This window comes from Vidua chalybeata, chromosome 2 (genome assembly GCF_026979565.1).
Source record: "Vidua chalybeata isolate OUT-0048 chromosome 2, bVidCha1 merged haplotype, whole genome shotgun sequence".
Lineage (NCBI taxonomy): Eukaryota > Metazoa > Chordata > Aves > Passeriformes > Viduidae > Vidua > Vidua chalybeata.
In genome coordinates, this window is record NC_071531.1 from 25,876,016 (window position 1) to 25,890,110 (window position 14,095).

Sequence of the window (14,095 nt, forward strand, 5' to 3'; positions counted from 1 at the left end):
TCTTTTCTTAACAGATGATAAAGCTTCAAGAGGTATTTAAAACCTTTTACCTTGGAAAACACAGTGGTCGAAAACTTCAGTGGCAGACCACTTTAGGACATGCTGTCCTAAAGGCAGAATTTAAGGAAGTAAGTTTGCTTGGATAATGCTTTGCCTGTTAGGTTAAATTTTAAGTCAATTATTTGGAATCTAATAAAGTGTTGCATTTTTTTATAAAAGTAGCAACATTTTTGTGGAGGAACAATCACAATTCAGTACTGTTATTTTGTAGAGAAAGCAGGCTTTTTATTATTAAACTGAAATACTACTTAGCTAACAAGGCAACAGTGTGATACCTTTTGGTAATATTAATTTGATAGGAATTGTTGCTCGTTCAAATAAATTTGTTGTAATAAAGCAAGAAATTAAAACAAGAAAAAGAACACAACATTTTTTTATCTTTAATTTGGAGTTGTTTTGATTGTACAGATGCTGGTGATGCTTTTAATATGCTTGACATACATAAAGAGACTGAAGGCTGTGGTTAAAATTTAAATGCTTGTTGAATTATTTAACTGTTAAATAACTGCGCTGTTTGTTCATGTGGTTTTGTTTTGTCTCATGCAGTATCTTACCTTGTAATAGTGCAGCTTCACTGAGCCACAGCAAAGACAAAAAACCCCTTGAATTCTTTTACTAACTCGTCATGAATATTAACTTGAGTTAATTATGGAAAAATTCACTATTGATGGTGGCAACACCAAAATGTCATATATTGTAATTAAAATGAAGTGAAGGATGTGAAGTAAATACCAGGCCATTCTAACGAGCTTCTGCTGTGTACTGTATTGTTACTGTTAGAGGAGGAAAAAAAAAAAGAGGTTTTATAAATACCCAGTTTCCTCAATACTACATTCAGGCAGATTCCTCTGTGTGCCAGGCATTCTAAAATGCATATCCATTCTTCTAGAAATAGAAATATTAATGTATACTTTCTATAACTGTCAAATGTAGGGGGTACAATAGAAAATTCTCTGAATATTACTATTATTTGTTGTTTCTCTTTTAGGGGAAGAAGGAGTTTCAAGTATCACTCTTTCAGACATTGGTATTGCTTATGTTTAATGAAGGAGATGAATTCAGTTTTGAAGAAATTAAAATGGCTACTGGTGTAGGTAGGAAGAATACTTTCTAATTTTTAGATTTATTCATTAAGTGATCAGCAATTATGATTTGGTATGTGAAAGCCTAATTTTAAGAAATTTGTCATGGTCATTAGGACAAACTTCATGTGCCAATAGCATACACACCCTAAAAGAGATGAGGAAAACAGACTGCAGGTATTTCTTAGTGTATTTTCTTGGTGTGTGAAGTGGACACTTCACAAAATTATTAGTAAGAGCTGTGTGGCATGGAGTACTACTAACAATCTATTAGATTTACAAAATGTATCACTGCAATTCTTAAAATTTAAGTGGTGATAAAGACTGTTGTGTGTACAGATTATTTTTGCTCCCATTCAGTTTCACATACTATATTTTGAAAATAATCTGTCATAGAATGCTGTTAGTTGGGGGTGATTTAAGAGAGTATTTTCAGTTGAGCTGTTCTGAGAGCTCACCTGCCTGTTGCCCATTCCTGTCACTGGGGTGCCCCTTCACAGCAGGTCTGATTTGTACACAGCAGCGCTGTGTGCTGGTCGTGTACTTTGTAGCTCTCTGCCTCTGCACTTGAACCTGAAGCACAAAGAAAGCTGAGGAAGAGTACAGTTTTCTTTTTAACTATCTGCAGTATCTGTCTTTATGCGTTTTTATGTTCATGGGTGGGGTTTTTTTCCACCAAATTATTACACTCTCTTGAAATAGTTATAGCCAAAACACTGTCATCATTACTCTCTGCGAGTTTTGCTCAATCAGCAGCTTACACTCAGTAGTCCTTCACATGTTGAAACTTAAGATCAACCTAATACAGCAGTATCTGGAAGAGTATTTGAGCCCTTAAAAGTATTAAAATATTGTAATATATTTACTAAAATACTAAAATGGGGATACCAAGATGCCTTGTGGTTCAGAGTGATGCATTGCAGAAGGAAGTACAGCCTGGGTGCTCCATTGTCTCAGTGTCAGTGCTTCCAGTTACTTAGTCATCCTCTCCCTTAATGGTAAGGGAGCTGAAGAAAATCCCTGCCAGTGATAATAATCATCAGGCTAGTCTGGAGAGGCTCATTAGGTTGGAGTATATCTTTACAGAACAAACACAGGTTCATGCAAGCCTGATCCAGGTCCTGATCCAGGCTTTCTCATCTTAGATCGCTGTCCCTTGGAGCTTGCATTCTTGCTGCCTGACAGCAACAGATAAAATCTGCTGCATGGAAATTCATTCCATTATAGCACAAAATAAGGAATTCAATAGACTGTTTTTAAGGCAGGTGGCTGGAATTGATAGTTGGGAGCTACCCATATGTCATTGCACTGAGCTCCATGTCTGTATTTCTCTCCACTTTGGAGAAGTAGTATAGAAATTTAGGTGGTAAGGACAGTCCATGGTCCACAGGATTCCTGTGAGGCCAGGACGAATAGCACAGAATCACAGAATGGCTTGGATTGGAAGGGATCTTAAAGATAATCTAGTTCCAGCCCCCCGCCCTGGGCAGGGACACCCTCCGTTAAGCCAGGTTACTCAGAGCTCCATCCAGCCTGGTCTTGAACACTTCCAGGGAAGGAGAATCCAGAACTTCTCTGGACAACCTGTTCTAGTGCCTTGCCACTCTGACAATAAAGAATTTCTTTCTAATACCTAATCTATTCTGTTTCATTTTGAAGCCATTCCTTTGTCATGTCACAACATGGTCTTGTAAATTTACAAGTTCCTCTCCATTCTTCTTGTAGGGATTAACTGGACATGGTTGGAACTTTTGTTTTCCAATCACTATTACAATAAATCATCATCATTCTCTTTAATGAGATTGTCATTTGTACATTAGGACAGTGAGAAAATGCAGAAACTGTTACTCAGAGAAAGAATGGTCATTTTCTCTCTGATTGTGCTTCCTCAAGATGTGTTAGCCAAATATATTCCGTGTTTTTACCTGCCTATCAAGGGAGCCTCTAGGAGCTGTAGTTCTTACTTCTACTTCAGAGATTGATAGGTAATTGTAAATTCCTTTCCTCTGGCATACTGTAACCTGTGACTTCACATGCAAAGCTCCAGAGTGTTTTAACAGCAGCCTTGTGTTTGGGCAAAAACACAGCTCAACAATTTGCATTTACTGAGGCTGAAACACAAAACGTCTCAAATGTCATAAATACCTGTTTAGTTCACATTGTTTAAAGGGTTTTTTTAAGAAATCATGGAACAGTTGGAAGTTTAAAAGAAGGAAAAGGTTGCTCTGTGTAAAAGCTTAATTATTTTAAAAATAGCAATAGTGTTAATCTTTTACTCAGCTGTACTTCAGCCCTAGATTGCAAAACCTTTCTTTCAGTTTTTAGACTAAACTCTGTTCAGGAAATCCAACACATTCAGTGATAATTTTATACTGTGATTAAAGTATTCTAGAGAGACTGCAGAGGCTGCTTTCAATGCAAAATCTTGATAGAAGACTTTGCAACATAATTAGAATGTTTAAGACTTCATTTTATCTTGTCTTAAATGCTTTTAGCCTTAAATATTACTGGATAAAATTTTCTTCACACACTTGTGTCTACTACTTTCCTGTTTTGGGGGAAGTTTGATTATAATAGCTGTCAGCTCTACCCTGCCACAAAACATCTTCCTGTCAATTTAGACTTCTGTATTTTTATTCTATTATGTATTTTTTGCTGTGTGATAAAAACACTGATCAAATCTTGAAATAGGTGGCTTTGAGTTTCTTGTCATACACTGACTTTTTCTTTTCCAAAGTCCTGTTACTACCACACAAAACTAAAGCAATAAAACTAAGTTTGTGTTAATGTGAAATCTTTTCTGAAACTATTTTGGAAGGAAAATTCACTGAGATGAGCCTAAATCTGTCTTTCTGATGTATATAATCCTGTGCATGCTCTCAGCATTTAACCTGTGAAGGACGAGACCGAGTTTGAAGGCTGTGAGCTACTTCATAATTGGAACTTAGTTGGAAGAAAATAGTAACACAAAACAACTGGCATTTCAGTTTATTTCTAGATTAATCTCTTAAAACTCTTGATGTTAATGTTTTGTTCTGCTTTCTCCCATATTTGAACTCCTTCACAGAGGACAGTGAATTAAGAAGAACCTTGCAGTCTTTAGCTTGTGGAAAAGCACGAGTATTGATTAAAAATCCAAAGGGCAAGGATATAGAAGATGGAGATAAATTCATCTTCAATGGTGATTTCAAGCATAAATTGTTTAGAATAAAGATCAACCAGATTCAAATGAAAGAAACAGTACGTACTTTCTGCATTCATTCAGTTTATGTATTAACTGTTTATCTACATATCCCATATGGAAAGACATAATCTCTTGTAATTTTTGCACGTAAAAAAATGAAATTTTTGCACATAAAGAAATGAATATTTTATTTCAAATGATAGTTAATTTTTAGTAGTCAAGATGACTCAGAGAGGCAATACAGACTTTAAAATCACTGAAATTGAAAATAGCTTAGGTTGCTTCCTTTGCTTGCAAATTTAAATGCCTATATATTAAACTAAAAGGATCTTGTAGATGTTTCAGTCCATCTTAGAAGTTTCTGTGGTATTGCTGAAGTGTTGGTACTATACTGAACTCATGAATCAAATGTCACCATGTCACTTCTATACTTAGCGGGTAAGAAGGCTATAAAAGTCAGGGTTGTCCCTCATTCTGCAGTGAAAACAACGTACTTTTTTGTTGTATCTTAATTCTCATTTTTGAAACAAGTCACTGTTAATTAGAATATGCCACCTTAATTCTCATTTTGAGAATTAAGGTGGCATATTCTAATTAACAGTGACTTGTTTCTTTTTTGCCTTTGCATATTAAATTCCCTGAAAAGTCAAAAAAGTATTACGTGTTCTCTCAAAAATCTTAAGGGAGTTTCTAAGATTTACTTTTATTTATCAAATAATGTAAAATAAGACATATTTTTTCCTTTACATTATCCTGAATTTTCTCTTACTTGCTTTAGCAGTGCACATCACTTAGCCCTTAGAATGCAGTAATGCATGCATCTGTCTCAAAGATAAATAAGAATGCATGAGCTTCATTTTATTGTGAAGTTTAACTATAGAGATGGAATTAATAAAAAGTAGTAACAGAAGGTGATATTATTTGTGGTGTTGTATTGTTCTTTAGGTTGAGGAACAGGTCAGCACAACTGAAAGAGTATTTCAGGACAGGCAATATCAGATTGATGCTGCTATTGTACGAACAATGAAGATGAGGAAGACTCTTGGTCATAATCTTCTTGTTTCTGAATTGTATAATCAACTGAAATTTCCTGTAAAGGTAACTTATGTTTTTTTTTTTTTTTCAAACCATCCTAGATTTAGCTAAATATATGTAATATATGTTTCTATTCAGCTTATCTATAAGAGCACGAAATGTGAAATATCATAGAATTAAACCCAAAGATTAAGGTATTGTGTTAAGAGAAATAAGTCGGAGTATCAGTACTACATCAGTTATATACTATGGTGCATTTCTTATGTAGCTTTTAGCATTATTTTTTTAAATGTTTGCTCTTGTATTACTAACTGTTATACTAATCTCATCTTTTCTTGTAGCCTGGAGACTTGAAAAAGAGAATTGAATCTCTCATTGACAGAGACTATATGGAGAGAGACAAAGACAACCCCAATCAGTATCACTATGTTGCATAAAGGAGAAGAAAGAGTTTTATTTTAAAAAATTGAAAAACTAAAAAATAAAAACCAAAATCATCCACATATATCTTTAGGACACCAAATACCTATGCTGTTCCAGACTTTCCTTTTAGCAGATTGATCAGGTTGATCTGTTTTATTCAACCAGCTGCATGCACTGCTGTGGAAAAGAAGCAAAATGACATGTTAATTGATCGCCTTTGTCAAGACTTCTTACTAATTTTAAATGCCCTGGGTTTTTTTTTTTCCCTTTAGTTTATCTTTTGTTCTCTTGGGTTCTTGAAAATTTAGTTTTACAGTTTTGTTTAACTATGTCATTGAAGTTGGATGGAAAGGTAAAATCACCTGTGTGAGAAATGCTTTTGTCATGGATGCAAGTCTGGTTTCTCCATTTAGGTGTTCCTAACTGCATCTGTAAAGTCCCTAAATGCTGCATTCTTTAGCTACAGTTACAACTTGGGTAACTTTTTTAAAATGCTTCATTGATGAACATGTATGTACAAGCAGTGTTGTTGAAATGCACTGAAGTTTTGCACCATGAAAACCCTTAAACTTGCGTTCAGTTAATATTCTTTCAAGTTATTACAAAATTCAGTCTGGTTTGGATAAATCAGGTTTTGAAATGAGATTCTTGAAGTGCCAAGAGGACAACTGCATTCATGTGTGTACTGAGCTGTTGGATTATTTAGCTAAAATATGGATTGTTCTATTATTACTACTTTTGCTGGCTTGGGTGGCAAAGATTAGATCTGAGTCAATGAGGCCCTACCTCATTTTAGGGCAGTAGGTGTATTTCACTGTTTCTGTAACTGCCGTAACATTGAGTTCTGCCTTGAAAATAACATCCAGGGAACCTACTGTACAGCGTGCTCCACTTTAAGAAAACAAAACCTTTTTTTAAAAAAATACTTTTATGGTCTCAATATTGGGAAAGCATAGCTTTTTGTCTTGAAAGACTAAGGACTTTGTGAGTACTTTGTTACATATTGTACATATGTAAGTTGATTTGAATTAAAGAGTGAAAGACACTGTAGACCTGTTAGATAACTGTAACTATAAGGAAGACACTTCTGGTAATACTTGCAAGACTGTTTATTTTCCTGATTTTGTCTACTGGTATGTTTCATTCTGAAAAAGAGTTACCAAAGGAGTTTTGATCACTACATAAAGGAGAATTTACCTGAGCAATATTTTCTTGAGAGATACCTTACTGAGTTTATGTAACGTGGGGTTTGTGCATCAATTAAAAGGCCACTTCTTAAAGTAAACATTGCTTTGAGGTGACAACTTGCGGAACTACATATTAAAAGTCCTTATTCTGTCCTCTGGTGTTATTAATTGTATTGCATTCTGAATTATTTTTGTTCCCTTTGTGTTTGGAGACTAAACACGTTTAGTTTATTGTATTTAAGGCCTATTTAATATTATAATTTAATGTAGACTTATTTTAATATTTGAATCTTCAGTTAATGCAAATAAAATCTTTGATGCATATTAAGTATTAATTTCTTAGCCTTTGTGAGAATGTGGCACTTTTTCTGAGATTGGTTTTTTAGTGTTATACCATTCACTTTGTAGTTCACTTTTTATGTATATGGAAACCAATCAGATCCATCTTACCGGACTTCTAAACCAAAAAAAGGAGTATGTGCCTCACAGAAAGGATAAATGGCCAGAGAGCATTTATTCACACTGAAAGCTGGCAGTAGTGTGCAGTAGCTGTTAGGAAGCAGTGAAAATGTATTGCCTGCCCCTTCTGAACCCAAATGTTCTGGTTCAGCAGTTTTAAACAATAGTTTAAAGTAGTGGTGTTATCCTGAAGATGACTGAAATGGTTCTGCCTCAAGAAGCAATGTTAATTAAAAGGGCTGAGATGTGCAGTTTTTCTTAATTGCCACAGACTGAGGGCTCTTTGGCCACATTATTCTGGTCTAGCAATTAAAAATGAATTGTTCCACAGCAGTGGAAATTATGAAGCCTGTCTTTCTGTGCTGTATGCCCTTGGTACCCAACTGTATCATCCCTTGCAAATAACCTGAAGCAGCAGTACTCAGAGGAGTTCTCCTTGGTTCTGCCTTTCTGCTTGTGGGAGTGGGGGTTTTGTCCCTCATCAGCTGCTCATCTCTACCCACCTGAACCTACAGAGAATGTCATCCCTGAAGACTTTTCCAGACTGGTCTGCGAGTGGTTTCAGAGGTTCAAAAGCTTTGGCCAGGTAATTGTAACTCTTTTTCTCAGGTCTTTATTTTCAATTTGATTTCCTCAAATCTTTGTTACTAGGACATTTTATGTGCTAAACCAAACAGGTAAGCAGTTATTTTATGAGTCAGCATGGAAATCACTTCTCCATAGTGAAATAGCTGCACTTGATTGCTTTTCAGTAGCTGGTGATAGAATTTGGCTGAGCAGTCTGCCTCAGTCAGTTGGTTCTTTGGGGTCACACTGTCTGAGTGTACCTGTACCCACAAAAGTTGTTAAACATTTCTTCCTGAAAGAACACCCAGTGTTGAAGATGTTGGGCAGTAGCAAATTAACAGATGTCCTCTATAGAGCATCAATGTTCAGGTATGCCAGGGAAACCTGGATCTTGGCAATTCAGTGAACTTAAAACAAATGGTATAGCAGCTTCTATGGAATGACAAAAATAACAGCAGGGGCCTGGATACAGATGGGGGGGTCTAACTTATCCAAACATACATTATATGCATTTAAAAAGCAATTTTTCTAAATGTGACACGTTGTTATCTAGCCCAACATTTCCTGAGGGAAAGCAAGTGTGAGAATGTAGGCTGGGGGCTGACTTAAAAGTACTTCCCAAGCCTGGCAGTTACAGCTCTCCTTAACCAGCCAACAGCCTCCTTTCTGCCCTCTCCTTGGGTCTTTTTTTTCTTAGTTCTGTATTTTAGCTTTCCCTGGATTCCTTAGCTGAACCTGGGTTTAGCATTTAACTCTCTTGATCTGCTGCAGCTTTTTCATCCTTCCTTTGTGTCATACATCTTTGGAAAAAAAAATATTACACACCTTTCAGGTAACTTCAATGTCTCAATTTGTTATGCAGCTCTACCTATGCACTACTCCAGGCAGGGGGGCTGAGTGCCTGGGAAGCTGCCCAGTGGAAAAGGACCTGGGGGTGCTGGTGACAGCGGCTGAACATGAGCCAGCAGTGCCCAGGTGGCCAAGAAGGCATCCTGGCCTGTATCAGCAATAGGGTGGCCAGCAGGAGCAGGGCAGTGATTGTCCCCCTGTACTCAGCAGCAGTGAGGCCACACCTCAAATCCTGTGCTCAGTTTTGGGCCCTCACTGCAAGAAAGACACTGAGGGGCTGGAGCCTGTCCAGAGAAGAGCAACAGAGCTGGAGAAGGGTCTGGAGCACAAGTCTGGTGAGGAGCAGCTCGGAGAGCTGGAGTTGTTAAGGCTGGAAAAAAAAAGGCTCTGGGAAGGGAGCCTTATTGCTCTCTTCAATTGCCTGAAAGGAGGCTGTAGCCAGATGGGGGGATTGCTCTCTTTTCCCAGGTAACAAGTGACAGGATGAGAGGAAAAGACCTCAAGTTGTGCCGGGGGAGATTTAGATTGGATATTAGGAAAACTTCCTTTACTGAAAGGGTTATCAATCACTGAATCAAGCTCTGCAGGGAAATGATGAAGCCACTATCCCTGCAGGTGTTTAAAAGGCCTGTAGATGGGGTGCTTAGGGACATAGTTTAGTGGTAGGCTAGGCAGTGCTGGGTTACCAGTTGAACTCTGATGTTTGATGTCTTTTCCAACCTAAGTGGTTCCATTCTGTTTGTAGGTTTATTATCTTTGGCAGGTATGTTCAGGAGAGTGGACTCTGTACCATGAACTTGGTTAGCCATTCCTAGCAAGTCTCTTCTGAAAGGAAGTAACTATGTGAAGTCAGGTAATACTCAGCGAAAGGCTATGGGAAAATAGTCACGTTTTGTGGAAATTCTTTCCATGTAAAATCTCCTAGCCTGTACTCTGTCTCCAGTGCTTGTACTCTGCCTTGACCTCACAGAACAGTTTTTACTGTAGTAATGGCTCCTAATTCTCCTGGGTGTTTCCCATGAGCAGCCCATTCTCTGCCCATTCTCATGCATCCATGGCTCTGAAGAAAGGCCAGGGAGTGCATCATGGTTCCTATCTGGGCCTGTGAGCATGCTGGTTGGCCAGCAGCTCTGTCAGATGAAATGTGTAGTGGCTGGGTATGGACTATGTTTCCTTTTCCTCAGTGACAGCACTAATCTGGACCTCCAGGCTGTGTATAGAGCAGCTTTTACAGAAGCTGTGACTTTGTTTGTTTATGTCTTACCCTGCTATCATGTTTGATTGATATCAGCCAACAAGTTACCAAGCAGTGTGGCTGATGGCCAGCATGGTTGTGCAAGACTTGATGCATTTGTCTAACAAACACCCTGGTAGTACCTGTATTGAAAGGAGGTGGAAACTGATATGGTGCCGTCTCCACACCATTAATAGAGGCCCAGTGAGCTAATGATCCACATCATGGAAGGTCAACATCATTCTCTGCTGATAGTCTTATGTTCTTTATTTACCAAATTTTACCACAGTATTGTTGCTTTATGCAACTTATATATAATTTTTTTTTTTGTTAGCAATCCAAGCATCTGTCATTTCTCCATTCAGAGATGCCTACTGATTTTCCAGCAGGGAGGCAAAATACTGCACACCAAGTTTAAACCTGACCTTGGGCTTCCCTCCCCATTTGTCTTGTGGCAGACTCTGTGTTCTGCAGACATTCCTCTACTCCCAGTGCAGCTTCCAAAAACAGTGATCCAAAATGAGAACAACCCATGTCCCACCTCCATTACCCTCAATCCTCTGCAGATGAGTCATTCAAACACTTGACCAGAGCTGCTCATTATGTCCTTTTTCAAACTAACTTCTGCTTTTGGCAATGCATGGAAAGAATAAAGATTGTTGGAAGTGTTGCAGGGAAAACCAAACAAACTAAAATAATACATTACTGTGTTTAAAAATGCACAGATAAAAATGCAGCGTTAAAAAAGAAATATGTGTTTATAGCAATAGCATTGAAAATGAAAAGTAGATCCCCATGCCATCCTAAGGAGCAACTAAACTTATCCAGGATGTTTTGAGGAAACAGGAACTGTGAGTGAACTGAGACAAACAGCAAGGACAGGTCAAGTTCACAGCAGCTGAACTTGACTTTAGCAGCTGGGAGTAGCCAAATTGCATTTCAAACGGGTTCAATGTAAAAATGTATGAAGGCAGCTTGGGAGCAGAAATCGTTTTGTCTCCGGGATGATCAACCTGGAGCAGCCTGTAGTGAGGAGTGGGACGATATGGCAGTCATTGTGAGAAAGCAGAGGCACGCTGCTACTGGCACACATTCCAATCGCACTAGAAACAGGATTGCAGGAGCAAGATAGAAGCTTCTGAGGTTTCAGGTGAAGTAAGCATATCCCTAACAGTGTGGATAAAGGAGAGCATTGGATTACAAAGTGATCAAATTACCTGGGCTGTCCATTTCCATTACATGTGAGAATGTGTGCAAGCTAACTTCACCTTCTTTTCTGGTTTTCTCAAAAAAAAAAAAAAAAAAAAAAAAAAAGAAAAGGGATTCGGCCGTCTGAAACTATGTGAAATTGCAACTCTTACCCATGCAAACAGACGTCATTAGCAGCCCCTGTTTTGTCTCGGAACACACGTGACTTATATGGACACCGGGGTATATACAGATAGAACACTTCAGAGACAACAGAGCATCAACTTCCAGTGTTTTTATACAGCTGGGAGTGAATGAATTCTGTGCGAGACGACCGTACTCACCTCAGGCTGCCTGTGCAGTCAGCGGCACGAAGCCAATGCCGGCGGCGCTGCAGGGCTCGCCGGGGTCACCGCGCGGCGCTCCCGGAGCGGCCGCGCTCTCGCGAGATCCTCCCCCCCTCACGGCCGGGGCACCGCAGCGCCGGCCCGGGTCACGTGACGGGCGCTCCGCCCGTGTGACGTCAGCTGTCACATGACCGGCCGGGGCCGTCGCCAGAGCGCCCCGAGCGCGGAGCCGCCGCCGCCGCCCCGCGCCCGCCCTCGCTCCGTGCCCGCTCCCGCCGCGCCCCGTCCCTGCGCCCCGACATGGCCCGGGGGCTGCTGGCGGCGGCCGCCTTGCTCGGTAAGGAGGGGGAAGCGGGCGGCCTGTGCGATCGGCGGAGTGGCGGGGGCGGGTCGCAGCGGCCTGAGGTGGCCCCGGGGCCGGCGGGGCTGGACGCCGCACCTGTAACTGGAGACCCGCCCGCCCGTCCGCTCCCACCTGCTGTCGGCCTTCCCGGATGTTGAGTGACCCGCGGGGGCTCGGGGTTCTTGAGGGGCCATCTCGCCCCCTCCCCGCGCCGGGCCCCTGTGGCGCCCGGGAGCCTCTGAGGGCCGCCCGGGCTACGAGGGCGATGATGGGCGGGCGGCGGCGGCTGCCGCGCTCGGCGCGGTGAGGCCCGGGAACGCCGGTCTGAGCACCTGCGTTGGGTGCAGGGACTGCGCTCCGGGAAGAACCTGGAAACGCGCCTGGTGCACGAGGCATGGAGACGCGGGAGCTACTGATGTCATTGCTAGGAAGCAGCGCTTTTCTATAGGGCATGTAGTGCTCCGTTGCTTTCTTCCTACCCTGTCTGGAGTAAAATATAAAACGTTCTGGAATAGAGCGATTTCAGTGCCTTGATGAGAAGGCCTTGTTAGGTCAGCAAGGCTGTTTTACGAGGAAGTGTGTCTTGCTTACTGATAACTACCTTGCTTTTGGTTTCTTGTCTTGAAAGCCACATCACACAAGCTATCAGGTTTCTGAGATGTGGTTTTGGCAGCAAAGGAAACTTGTTCAGCAGCTGGCCAAAACATTTCCCAAATACAGTAGCAGTTAAGAAAGGACACTCTTTGCGACTCCTGTAACGTCTCTTTGGTAGTAAATATCGTTATCACCATTGACCGTGCTTCAGTTTCACTGAGCCCAGAAGATGCCACTCGCAAAGGGCACTGAGCAGTTCAAATATCCTGCCCTCGTGAGGCAGTGTAGCAAGCACAGTGATTACACTGCTCCTTGCTTTTTAGGGCTGCCAGCTGAAGTGTCGTTGAACTGGTGTCATAGTGGGAATTACTTGAATAGTTTGTTTGATATAGTTATGGCTTAAATGAAGAATTGCTTTATAGTTTGCTTTCAAATCAGATTTTTATGTGGTACCACAGTTAATACTTTCGGCCATTGCAGTAGTTTTCCTTTGCTTAATTGGCAGTTACAAACATCATTCACTTCACTATCTTTGTCGCTTTCTGGCATGTAAGATGTGTTAGTTTTCTGCAACTGAGGCAATAGTTTATTTTACCACTGATTTTTTTTTAAATTTTTTTTTATTTACTGATAGTTGGGACTTTGTACCAGTGTCTAGTAGCTGGGTGTTTCTACATAGCTTTGTACTACAATCCTGGGGGAAGATCTCGTGGTGCAAATAGAGACCCTTTCTTGCTAGAGTGTGGGATTTGGGTTGTAGGTGAGGGGAGAAGAATAAGAGGTAAAGATAATATATGAGCTTAATATAGGAAGTCTTCAGATATTCTAGCTCATTTGCAGGCTTTTAATCATCTGAGTTAACACTGGTTAGGATAAGGTCATCATCACAGGAGACTGAAAGATTAGTATGGGTGGGGCAGACGTGAAAACTTGTTTGGTGGTGCCTTGACTTCAGGACAGCAGAAATTTTTTTTCCACCTGAATACCTCACCATACCTCACTTATTGTTTCAGTTTTCTATTTAGATTGAGCAGCAAGCAGTAAGCTGAACGTTTCATGAGCATTGAGCATTTTGTAATTAATTTCCTCTCTACCATCAAATATACATATGGAATTAAGAAAACATTTAGGTAGTATATGGTACATGAAGGGAAAGGGGGCTATGGGAAATGGAAGTACCTCCCCTAAACTTAGCTGCTGCTTTTTGAAATACTGAGTAAGATGGTGCTTTTCTGTTGTTGAACACGATGAGTCAGTTGGGTTGTGTGCCAAACCCAACAGAGCTGCTCGTGCTCTCTTGAGATGTAGAGCACCCGTACATTTTTTCATTATTGAAACACAGACACATCAGACAACACTTTCCTGAAAATTTAAGATTAGAATCAGACGTGTAGTGAATAAAAAATGAAGTGTTTGAGAATTGCAGAAGGGAAAATTTGTTTTTCAAGATAGTGTGATGATATTTCAGAGTCACTGACGTATAATCCACATATTTCTATTGTGCAACTCTAGTCCAAAGAGGAATTTCAAACCTTGCTGCCGA

The 14,095-nt window shown here is 40.3% G+C and overlaps 1 protein-coding gene across 4 annotated transcripts in view; it reads left to right on the forward strand.

Annotated features, from left to right (window-relative positions):
* CUL4A (cullin 4A) overlaps positions 1-14,095 on the forward strand; it is a 57,618-nt gene that overhangs the window by 27,077 nt on the left and 16,446 nt on the right. For 3 of the 4 annotated variants that reach the window (XM_053935531.1, XM_053935532.1, XM_053935533.1), the window contains 5 exons: positions 15-128; positions 1,049-1,154; positions 4,210-4,382; positions 5,272-5,424; positions 5,703-7,295. In XM_053935531.1, coding sequence (XP_053791506.1) covers positions 15-128; positions 1,049-1,154; positions 4,210-4,382; positions 5,272-5,424; positions 5,703-5,798 — 642 coding nt within the window. In that variant the 3' untranslated portion in view covers positions 5,799-7,295. Of the gene's footprint in view, positions 1-14; positions 129-1,048; positions 1,155-4,209; positions 4,383-5,271; positions 5,425-5,702; positions 7,296-14,095 lie in introns of those variants that run through there. The other variant, XM_053935537.1, reaches the window with a different exon arrangement.